The 12,904-nt window shown below is 35.0% G+C and overlaps 1 protein-coding gene across 1 annotated transcript; it reads right to left on the bottom strand.

The window, feature by feature from the left end:
• Positions 1–291: 291 nt before the first annotated feature.
• LOC123528141 (uncharacterized) lies at positions 292–5,682 on the bottom strand. The gene is made up of 2 exons (XM_045307886.2): positions 4,945–5,682; positions 292–2,567 (listed from the first exon to the last, which is right to left on the bottom strand). The coding sequence occupies exons 1-2, from the start codon at positions 5,329–5,331 to the stop codon at positions 1,647–1,649; spliced, it is 1,308 nt and encodes a 435-aa protein (XP_045163821.2). The 5' UTR covers positions 5,332–5,682; the 3' UTR covers positions 292–1,646.
• Between the last annotated feature and the right edge of the window lie 7,222 nt (positions 5,683–12,904).

The following is a 12,904-nucleotide window of genomic DNA, read 5'->3' as shown; positions in this document are numbered from 1 at the left end:
CAATTCAAGGGCCGTAACTCCAAGTAAAATGGTGCAATACGGTTGTTTTTGAAAGGAACCGAGATCTTATAGATATATAAGTTGTGTGCAAGTTTAGTAAAAATAAACAAAAATATGGTCTCTATCTCGTTCACAAGGCTAAAATCAGTAATTATTGCCATCTCTGGGGCCATAACTTCAAGACGAATAACGTGATATGGCTGGTTTCCGAAAGAAACCGAGATATCATAGATATATATAAGTTCTGTGCAAGTTTTGTCAAAATCAAATAATAAATGTTGTCTCTATCGTATTCACAAGAAAAATGTGAACGGACGGACGGTCGGACGACGGACGACGTACAAAGGATGATCACAATAGCTTACTTTGTTACTTCGTACAAGTAAGCTAAAACATGTTACAAATGTGTTTCAGATGTAAAAATGCACTTTTTTGTTCATTTTTCCGATTGAAAATGACATGTGACAAATGTGATCAGATTTTACATCAAAAATCGGCATCGATCACATTTGTCTCAAAAATTGTTACAAATGTGCTTGATTTCTGTTACATGCGATCTCATTTGTAACAGGTGTTACAAATGCGATCGCATATGTAACACGTGTTACAAATGCGATCTGTTACGAATGTGGTCCTACAAAGCTTATTTCTTTACTTCAGCACGCACGTAGCGTTTTACCTAGAATTCTTACTGCCATGTCTACATTATAATAAACGCATTTACATGGGTTTCTGTAGAAATGATGTCTTTCTTGTAACTTTATCGTTTTACCAACTTCTTGTTTTTCCTTTTCAAATATCATTTGAATATTTCACCTACAGATATATCTATATAGCCGCCAGCCTCCGGCGTAATCCTTTTAGAAGAAATGTTATCTAACAGCAATATCAGTATGTAAATTAGGTAAAAAAGGAAGCATTTTAACCATATAAGTTCGTTTCATTACGTTTTCTGTTAAAGTTTTGCATTCATATGAATTTCAGGACTCGTACAAAGAAATGAAAAGTCGAAGGTCAGTAATTCGGTCAAAAATATGCTTCCGTGGTATAGGTAATAAAAAAGGCTTCCATTGTGTAGTCGAAGGAAGTCCAAAGTGGATATTATTTTTTTTATATTTTAGCCCAATTTCGTGTAGGATCAGTGTTCTAATCACACTTTTTCACTATATGAACACATTATGCATGAACTGACACGGTTTTCATGTTGATATTCCATCGATATCAAGTTCTGCAATACACAGAGCAAATCTGACGCAAACGAAACCAAAACAGGTAAAATGTCGAGAAGTTTGCACTGACATCGAAGACCGAAAATCGATTCCAGCTCGAAATTCAATGACGAATTTCGATCTTCGAGCTGTTTAGAAGTTCAAAGCTAGCACGAAATTGATATTTGATGTTGAATTTCGATCTTCGAGCTGGCTCGAAGTTTTAAGCTGGCTAGAAATTTAATTTCGGTTTTCGTTCTTCAATGTCAGTGCCAACTTCTCGGCGCTAATGAGCGTGATTACCTATCGGCTGATTTTAATTTAAAAACCCTTGTAATAAAAGTAGCCTAGTATACGATTCCTAACGATGCCAGTATGTGGTCAGTATTCGAATCAAAGATGAAGCTATGGGAATATTAAAAACAGTTACTTGTATGGCTATTTAAACGTAACATATCTGTCCGAACGAATATGTGCTGGTGCATGAGACAGAAACATTGATTTGACCGTGACGTCGAAATCTGTTCCGTTTTCACTTTTAATCAGTTTGATTTCCGGTATTTCTACGCATATGCGGGAAAGCAAATATGGCGGAACATCGAGCTCTTCTATTGTTTTGGTGTAAAATCCGTTGATTGCTTTATACTTCTTCATCGCATTCATCATATCGAAGAGAGATTTGTAAATATGCCATTTGTCAAATCTAAATTTCTTGTCTTGTATGCTACGTTTAAATTGCACCAAACCCCATCGATCCTGTAAGTGTAAATTGATGGCGTCGCATGGTTGCCATGACCACCAGTCTGTTGTAGAGTTCGGTGCAATTTCGTAGTGTCCATTGTTAACAATAAGTTTTTGCTCGGATCTGCCGAACTGTATAAACCAGACTTCATTGTCTGATGGTTTTGGCTGCGGCCGTACTGACTGTTCAGCAAGGCTGTGGAAAGGTAGAGATATTTCAACCGACCAGTATTTATCAGTATCACCTGATGTGTTGACAGTTCCCTCCGGGTGCACAGCTTTTTCAGCGTTTGCATGCCACTGAACATTGGCGACCTCTCCCCATGGAGCGTCGTATGGGGATTTCGCAAGGATCAAATCTAACATTGTACCCAGGACGTTAATTTGCGCCTGTTTATAATTAAACATAGAACCGTCAACATCTATTAATACTTCGAACCCATTTTCTTTATAAATGCTCGAATCGTGTTCTTGGTTGGTCGCCCAGAGGTCTTTCTCCTGGATATAAGCACCTATATACAACCTGGCGTCGTCCCAACGTATCTTGAACTTCGTGTCAAAGTAAGGTTTCGGGAAGACCTTACTGCGCATGTCCAGAAATGTTTCACTCCATGGTACCTGAAGGTAGACAAACCAAATAAACTCGTGAAGAAGACTACGGCCAACTTCTAATTATGTACTTATTATGTGTAAACTCCCAATCACGTCCGCGTTATCATATGTGATTGGTCAAGTCAAAAGGATCCATATGGTAAAGTAATTAAAGGTTATTAGCTTTGTATGGAGAGAAATGCACGAGCTTTTAGCCTAAATATTGCGCGAATGTACATGTTTGAGCGCATTAGACACTCAATGATTATTCCACTAAAGAACGAGATGCAAAGATAATAACCTTTTTTATTACATATGTATCTACACGTAAAATGTAATATAAATATTATGTATTTCTGCAATAGCCTGAATAAGATTGACAATACTGAACTAAATAAAAGAATTAATGCAACGACACACATAAAATTACGTCACGCACCCAACATGAAATCCAGGCTTCACTGTATGGAAAAATATTGACGTTTCCGGTACCATTGAAACGTAGTGGGGAATAGAAATGAGTATGTAATAATGAAAACATATGTAGATAATAACTATGAACAGGGATAAATATTACGAACTATTTAAATACATTTTTTTTTCAACGTAACGTAGTTTTCCAGAATGACCTAGCGTATAAATCATTACAATGCCATATAACAGCAGTTTAAAAGTGATAACATTTACAAATTATATATAATAAAAATGACTCTTGGCGAAAAAAACCTTGTGCGTCACTCCGCGGACCAGTAATAATGAGCTTAATACTATACTGGTTTCAAATTTAAAGTGGAATTATACGCATTTTTCAAGTAAAAATCCAGCTGAAATAGATATGTGTAAAAAGGGTGGAGGAAATTACAGCTTTTAACCCGATATACCAAACTCTTCCTGTTACCAGTACGAAATAATAACTTTCCAAATATGACTTTTCTTATTTGGACGGGGGCAGTCCTTTTAGAAAAGTCAAACTGCACGCAGGAGTTGTTTCCCTTCAACTACAGAAATCTCTACCTATAGGTAAGGGAGATCATTGCGTAGAAGATTGAAGAAAATAACTATTATTTTATTAGTCCGATTTCTTTATTTCTAAAACATCAACTTCAAATACTTATGCGACATTGTCGTTAATTTAACACATTTAAATGCACAGCAACCGCAAACTGCTTTTATAAAACATTCACCAAAAACACACTATGTACAGTAAGGTGCGCATAATGTCACTTAAATAAGTTATCAACAAAGCCACCTATATTATATATGTATAGATGGTTTTGTTGATAACTTATTAAATTATTAGATTATATATATAGGTGGCTTTGTTGATAACTTATTAAATTATATGTATAGGTGGCTTTGTTGATTACTTATTAAATTATTATATTATTAATTATATATAGGTGGTTTTGTTGATAACATTAAATTATTAAATTATATATATATATAGGTGGCTTTGTTGATAACTTATTAAATTATATGTATAGGTGGCTTTGTTGATAACTTATTAAATTATATATATAGGTGGCTTTGTTGATAACTTATTAAATTATTAAATTATATATATATAGGTGGCTTTGTTGATAACTTATTAAATTATTAAATTGTATCTATAGGTGGCTTTGTTGATAACTTATCAAATTTGAAAGAAGTTACACCAGTATAATAATAAGTTCATTATTACTGGTCCGCGGACTGACGCCCATATCATTTTTACAAGTCATTTTATTATTCATTAGTCGATTAGTGGATTAACTTTAAAGATTAACCCGATCGCTCTCTAGTCTGCTTTCTGGGAAACAGATTAGTTTAATATGTGCTACGGAAAAGTGCGAGAGAAGTTCAAACCGCTTCGACCAAACCTTATTCTCTGCACAACCGCTCCCATGACGTTATTTTGTGTGTTATCATACAGAACTGAAGTTAATGTATGTGCGTATGTCAAAAATAAACAATTAGTCTTCATACATTTGCCACTTCCGGTTACGCAGAATGAAAATACCACAGCGGACATTTTTCCGAGAAAAGTACCGAGAAGTATACAGTATAGATTTTTTCCGCAAAAAGAACGAAAAGTAACACTTTCTGTACACAGGCACGGGTCCAGTGTATATTTTTGTTTAATATCAAAAATCCCATTTTTTTTCCACACAAATATACTTTTATATGTTAGACAAATGAAAAAAAAAATTGATGACCAAAAATCCGGTCACAGGTATCGTTCAATGTATATGATACTGTGACCAGATTTTTGGTTATCGATTTGTTTTTCATTTGACTAGCATATAAAAAGTATATTTGTGTGAAAAAAGGGAATTTTTTTGTATTAAACAAAAAATATACACTGGACCCGTGCCTTTGTTTCTGTACAGAATAGGGCACCCACAATTAAATATTAAATTTATACCTCATTCCAAGCGTCGTCATCAAGTTTTCCATCAATATTGATTACTTTGCCTTGTAAATGATAGGCGATATAGTTTCTAGGAAGTCCGAAGTCCCAGCATCCTTCCGGTTTGTTCACGCATGCGGTCTTCCCGCTATGCCGTTCCAGATAGCGATCAAAATAAGTACTTCCGGTAGGTGTCTGCTTCGTCATCACGTGACACGAGGATCGAATCGCATCAGCAACACTCTCTTGTGAAGGACTTTTGCTGGTTGACTGAGATCCATGTCCAGAAAAATATCCAATAAGTATCCCGATAGCAAACAACAACAAGGTAACACCTAAACAAATTGCCAAAATTTTCCGAGTTTTGACATCGACAATGAAAAATCCTAACGGTCCTGCCATATTTACTGTGTGTATCTGTACTTGTACTGCTTAAATATTTAACTATCTTGACCTTGATTTGTTAATCCTTATCGTTATTGCAATTAAACAAATTAATGCAATTTGTATCTCTCAAATTACGTATTAAATGTGACCGGATTTCATGTGAGTGACCTGTTTCATCAGAATTACCTATTACTATCCAACAGATAAATTGATTACTTGTTTGTTCAAAAACAACGTCTTAAAAGTATCACAAGTTACATTAATGTTTTGTGCGGTTGTCACTTTTAATATTCACACTGTATCAAGTGTTTTTGCGCTTTAATGCATTGTATTAAAGGTTAAAATTCTGTCATTTCATTATGTATGATCACCGCATCTATGAATACTGTAATGTTTTTCCTGTTTAATTCATGTTCATGGTTCAATAGCTAAGGCACGTTGATGACGATATTAACACACTTTAACGGTGTTTTAGAACGCTTAAATGCTGTGATATACTTCCCCTGACTTTTGAATTACTGGAAACAAGTATTTTATTTCTTTCCTTTAACAAGAACTCAGTCCTATGTCGGACTTGCTCCCGTGATTTCTTAAAAAAGTCCCAAAATATGAAAATATGACGAACTTTCGTGGATGGTCTGTAAGGATACGTAACACTTTTGGGGGACACATTCATGCGTCGTACTGTATTTGAACGTTTTACTTTCATGATTACATTGTATTTAACTACACCGCTTGTGCAAGTTAAGCCCTATTCTACCTAAACTGCAATCTGCCCAGTCCTTTTGCGGACGCTAAAATTAAAATTCAAAGAAATCGAGAAAGATAACGCAGTCTTGTGACATGTCTGCGACGAAAATATTATATAAGGATGTAGCTCTCTTACCAAATTATCACACACTTGCTGAGCTGACAAGTAGAATAACGAAGAAGTGCTAAGTAATACACATACAGTGACACTCACGCAGATTCTTGGCCCTCCTTCAGTCTCCGGTCTCATTTTGTACGATGTATACGGCAGGTGGACAGCCATCAGTAGGATGAAAGAACAAGTATAAAAGTCCGGCGGACAATGACACGGTTTAAAGTGCGTATGCATAGTTTATTTAACGTGCATACGTTACATCAGGCTCATTAATTTGAATGTTCAGTGATAAATAAATTTATCTTACTGCACATAGTGTGTTTTTGGTAAATGTTTTATAAAAGCAATGGCTTTAAATGTGTTAAATTAACGATAATGCCGCATAAGTATTTGAAGTTGATGCTTTAGAAATAAAGAAATCGGACTAATAAAATAATAGATCTTTTCTTCAATCTTCTACGCAATGATCTCCCTTACCTAAAGATAGAGATTTCTGAAGTAGAAGGGAAGCAACTCCTGCGTGCAGTTTGTCTTTTCTTGAAAAGACTGCCCCAGTCAAAATAAGAAAAGTCATATTTGGAAACTTATTATTTCGTGCTGGTAACAGGAAGATTTGGTATGTTGGGTTAAAAGCTATAATTCCCTCCATCCTTTTTTACACACACATCTATTTCAGTTGGATTTTTACTTGAAAAATGCATATAATTCCTCTTTAAGAAAAAGGACATCACAAATTGGATCATTATAACAAGACCCTGATTTGCAATGTTGTACTCGGCTCGACTGGATTTTGCCAGGCCTGGATCCAGCAAGGCGTTTGCATTCATTATATGAGCCGTGCCATCAGAAAACCAACATAGTGGTTTTGCGACCAGCATGGATCCAGACAAGCCAGCGCATCCGCGCAGTCTGGTAAGGATCCATGCTATTGCTTTCAAAGCCTATTGCAATCAGAGAAACTGTAAGCGAACAGCATGGATCCTGGTCTGGATCCATGCTGGTCGCAAAGCCACTATGTTGGTTTTCCCATGGCACGGCTCATATACCTACGACTTTTCTGTCTAAAATCCCGTATTGAACTCCCAGCGGATACAATGATGGGACTGCGTGCTTTAGTTGTTTCGTCAAATATGACGTCAGAAATGACGTAAGGACGGCGTCCCGACGTTCAATGCTCAAAAAGCTCACCGTTTCAAATGAGATTCCAGTCTTATTATTAAAATTGTTTTTTAGTCAATTGTTGCAGATATAACACTAGAAATAACTATTTGTATAGGAGAGATCGCCGTGACGTCACGCGTTAACATCTGTTTATCTGGTGGTTGGCAAAACAAATGATTTTAACACCGTTTGCGTATTGAATCAGAATTTTTAATATTTAATAACTTTTTTGCTCATTTATGGATTTTCAAAATTCAAAAAGATTTGAAATACTAACAATCTTCATATTTTTGTATCCAAATATCTTTTTTCAATGAATAACCGTTTTAAATGGCATATAATTTTAAAAGCGGCGTAGTGATTTTCACAACCTTTAGAAAAACAGTGTAAGTTAAGCGTTCATAATTAATCCATTTTATTTCGAAATAACAATTAAAATTAATCAATAAATTGCTTGTTTTATAACCTTTCCATTGATCAAAAAATTATTTATGTAATTTGTGTTTTAAGAAAGTTTAGACCGTTAGAAAAACATCACTGTTTACAAAAAACATGGACGGTCGGCTTCTGCCCACCCGATCACTGTCTTATCAGTTCTAAAAATAGAATTTGTATACAAACACGATCTCTCCAATATAATCCAATGTTTATTAAAACAATACCTTGATCTGTAATGATGCATTTGACCCTCATGGATTTTGCCAGGTCGGATCGCACCGGCGCAAGCGCCTAATGGGGTCCAGGCCTAACAAAATTTACGCGAGTCATATACATTTCAGATCAAGGGAATATATGTACTATCAAAATAACCCTATTTTATTACATACTCGTTTCTAAACTCGGTTAAGTTACAAGTGAACCAGAAACGTTAATATTTTTTTCATATTGACGTTCAAATTTCATATCTGCATGGTATGTGACGCCATTTTATGACGCCAGTTTCATTTGTATCGTTGCATTACAATAAATATTTTCAATTTTACATAGGCTAAAGAACAAATTTATATCATTGATGTTATGATTATAAGTGTCGATGCGTATGTAATAAACAAATTATTAGATATGCAACGGGAAATATCCATTCGATCTTTCGCGGAATAATATTCAAAGGCTTACACACTTTGTTCAGGGAACAGACAAAAACATCTTGATCGCTTTTAAGAATTTGGAAACAAGTGGAGTTGTATATTTGTATCTCAAAAGGGCTGAAAATGAAAATCGACAACAAAATTATGTCTTCAAAATTCAGAAGCTCCTATTTTCAGCCCTTGATTTCTTGGTGTGTGTGTGTGTATATATAGAGAGCTAGATGGTATTGTCTGTTATTTAGAAGTAACCAACAAAACTATTTTACGTTGAAATAAAACATCCAATTTTATTGAATTTTCGTACGTGCAAAGAAAATCTCCTATATAAGTGACCCCCCCCAAATACCAGACTTTTTAATCCCCAATATACAAGATCCTGTCTGGTCCAGTCTGATAAGGGTCCATAAAACCCCTGTAGACTTGACATGTAGCCTAATTATTGTCAGAGAATCATAAATTTTATTGCCTACAGGTAAATTGGTTATTTCCTGTGTTTTGCATTTTATTAATTGAAATGCTGTTGTTTTTTTTAGTCTTTTTTCAGCATGTACACAAAATTATTTTAATTGATAAGATACTAATTTTGATTGCTCAGTCATGTTGAGTAATGTCCTGGCCAATTAAATTATAACTCTTATAACAAAGCATTTCTCACTATAAAATAATTATTCAAAATTTAATAAGAGAAATTACAAGTTTGTTTATTCAATGATTATGATCTTTTTAACAAAAGTAACAAAATAAAAAATGAAAAAAAAAAAAAAAAAAAAAAAAGATAATTGCTGGATTTTATTAGAAATTAAAGAAGCGTTCAGTTGCATTTTTAACAGATAAAGAAGGTATATAGACAGAAGGATGTTATATATTAAAAATGCTTAATTCCTCTTGTGTTGTCTAAATAATGTTAACTTTCTTTATGTATAATAAAATCCAGCAATAAAGATATATCATTGTTCAAAATACACAATAATTTATTACTTCTAAAAGCTATGTGCCTGAATGCATTTTTTATATTTTTGATAATAAAAAACAGCAATAATGAGATGTAATTGTTAAAAAACTTACTTTATTAAAAATATGATAAAACACTGTTGTATCTTATCACTTTGTTTATTTAGCCCTAATTCAATCAAGCTTTCTAAACTCGTTATAAAGGTGAGAACTGATTTGCTATAAAGGTGAGAAATATCACCTGCAATTTATTTACTGCACAGTAGCTATACAGTAGCTTATTATGATAAACAGAAGCAAGTCTACCAATGGTCCTGACTTGTGTATTGGCCCTTATCGCCAATACGCAGACCTTATCATCTCCATAGGCCACATACCAGGCATACCAGAATCAGTGTCTTTAAAGAGACTGAAATACATATATTTCCAAAGATTTTGTTTCCTATTACTTATGATGAGATGTACTTTTGAGTTCCAACAGTTTAGTTTGTTATATGTGCAGCACATGTTAGAAAATAGTATCGTAAGCTTTTAACAACAAGGACTTCATAGTTTCAACGCACATAATTATTCATCGGGATTAGGTGCTGGTTATTTATCATATTTCCTTTATGTGGTTTTTCACATAAACAAATTAGCATTCGTGGCGCGGTCGCTGGTCGAAAAACTCATACCAAGGACTGTAACATCAATATATCTACGTCCTTCATACGTAATAGCAATATATGTATGTACTTTAATTGAATAAGCAATGCGTGTTTATATGTTCTGACATCGCCTTACAGTACAAATCGAAATAGAAAATAATTAAATTTCTTTATGGTACTCCATTATGGGTCTTTAACTGGTTTTCTAATTTTGATTATCGGGTCTTTAAAATCAAAAGGAATTTATAAACACGAATAAAACGCGTGGCGCGAAATTATCCAGGCGTGTGTAAAGTATTGTTGTTTCAAATCAGTCGACGGGCGTTACTGATAGAAGAAAGTCGTTTGTGCGCTAAATTTTTCTGGAATAAATCTGTAAAAGTGAGGCCGGATATATAATCTATAAATATACTAATGATGTCTTATTTTAAATATATATATTTTATTATTTATATATTTTATTATTTAGAAATTCATATTTTTGAAAGACAAATAGCTCTTTTATTAAATTCCAAACATGTGGTTATTCTTAGTAACTTACAGTATCTATTTGATGTCATTTCATGCACATATTCTAGTAGTTGTTTAATACTATGTTAATCATATATTAATTAATACAGTTGTATGAATCATTAACAATAATTGTTATAAAATAAAGATCAGTAACGCACCGCATTCTTTGAAACCGTCACCAGTGTTGTTTTCTTTTCTTATCACAGTATAATCAAGAAATGTTTTATTATCGGACGAGCGTAGCGAGGGAGAAAATAATATATAAGATTCCAAATTTTTGTATTGAAAAGAAAAATCATGCTCTTCGGTCTTTCACCGTGAACAAATCTCTCGGCCCTCTCCGTGAACAATACTCTAGGCTCCCTCTCCGTGACTCCGTGACTCTCGACCCCTGCGGGAACAACACTTTTAGCCCCATCCGTGAACAATAATGTCGGCCCGGTCATGAACAATACTCTTGCCCCACCCTTCTCCCCTCCCTCCATGTGAAGAATACTGTCGGCCCCACCTCCATAAACAATACCCTTGGCTTCCTCTCAGTGAACAATACTCTTGTATCCCCCCCCCACCCTCCGTGAACAATAATGTCGGTCCCCGCCATGAACAATACTCTTATCCCCCCACCCCCATGTGAACAATACTGTCCCTCTCCATGAACAATACCCTTGGCTTCCTCTCCGTGAACAATACTCTCGAACACTGCGTGAACAACACTCTTAGCCCCTCCATGAACAATAATGTCGGTCCCCGCCATAAGCAATACTCTTGTCCCCCTCCCCCCCCACGTTAACAATACTCTCGGCCCGCTCCGTGAACAATAATGTCGACCCCCTCCATGAACTATACACTTGTCCCCTCCGTGGACAATACTGTTGATTCATATGACACCATATGACCAATAACTGTGTCGATGCGATGTTTAAACCCAACGAAATGAATAAGAGTTGTCCGTAACACAGCCAGTGCTCAACTATTCGAATTGTTTTTCTAAGTCCAAAAGGGGGCATAATTTGCCAAAATATTTGTCAGAGTTATGGGACTTGGTGCAATTAACTAGTGTTATAACCCCGAAGACACACGTGAAGTTTCAATTTAATATCTGCATTTGTTTTACAGATAGTAACTTGCACGCAAAACTTTAACCAGAATTTTCTAAGTCAAAAAGGGGGCATTATTTGCCCAAAATACATGTCAGAGTTATGGGACTTGACACAGTGAGGTTGGTAATTGATCTAGAAAAAGAAAAATAATGTTTCAAATCTATATGCCTTTAAGTAATAGCTAGTATATACTTGCACACAAAACTTTAACCAGGATTTTCTAAGTCCTAAAGGGGGCATAACTTGGCCAAAATTCATGTCAGAGTTATTGGACTTGATGCTATTAACTAGTTTTATAACCTCGAAGACACGTGTGAAGTTTCATTTCAATATCTGCATTAATTTTGGAGATAAGTAACTTGCATGTAAATCTTTAACCAGAAATTTCTAAGTCCAAAAGGGGACATAATTTGCCCAAAATACATGTCAGAATTATAGGACTTGACCCAGTGAGGTTGGTAATTGACCTAGAAAAAAGAAAAATAAGTTTCAAAGCTATACGCCTTTTAATGATATCCATATGTACTTGCATGCAACACTTTAACCAAGGTGTGACGCCGACGCCGACGACAGGGTGAGTAGAATAGCTAGACTATTCTTTGAACAGCCGAGCTAAAAATATGTCGCTCTTTCGAGTTTCGTTTTACAAATGTTGATATCATATGACAGACTCTAGCTGTTATTTTGGGCGGTTTAAGGACAGACCTACTCTGTCCTCAGAACTAAAAAGTATTGTTACACGGCTTTTAAGCCTTTTTGGTACAGGGATTGGAAGGCCAGACTTGCTAACTCCAGCATCATTCTGTCTGAGAATGGATATAGGGAAATTTAAACAAACTGTGAAGACCTGCCATTTATCAGCCAAATTGTACTGGTCCTTTCTGATAGAGACTAAGAACTTAGAAATCACTGTACGATGTAAATGAAATTATGGGAAGACTGCCTGTCACAGTCTTAGGAAGTGGTTCGCTCTATAAGGGAAGACACTTAGGTAATCAAATCGACCGAAATGAAAAGACAGAGTTAAATCCCTTGACTAAAGATTGTGTTGCATATTCCTTTCACTTTGCAGTTCCTATAATAATACTCACTAAAACAATTTAACACACGAGGAGTGAACTTTTTATTTATTTCATAATGTATATACTTCTATATTAGGAGGCCATCCAGTTGGCTAACGGAAGATCGGTGGCTCTACCTAGGTGCGTAAACATAATTATAGTTTGATATTTTTGTACCTGAAAATGAAACAACAAAGTCAAA

The sequence above is a fragment of the Mercenaria mercenaria genome, chromosome 14, assembly GCF_021730395.1.
Source record: "Mercenaria mercenaria strain notata chromosome 14, MADL_Memer_1, whole genome shotgun sequence".
NCBI lineage: Eukaryota > Metazoa > Mollusca > Bivalvia > Venerida > Veneridae > Mercenaria > Mercenaria mercenaria.
This window is presented reverse-complemented; position numbering and strand designations above follow the sequence as displayed.

Excerpts from the sequence above, each read along its gene's own strand:
- LOC123528141 (XM_045307886.2), bottom strand. The coding sequence starts at position 5,331 with ATGGCAGGACCGTTAGGATTTTTCATTGTCGATGTCAAAACTCGGAAA. Across the intron at positions 2,568-4,944 it reads ATGACGACGCTTGGAATGAG|GTACCATGGAGTGAAACATT; the intron begins GTATAAATTTAA and ends GTCTACCTTCAG.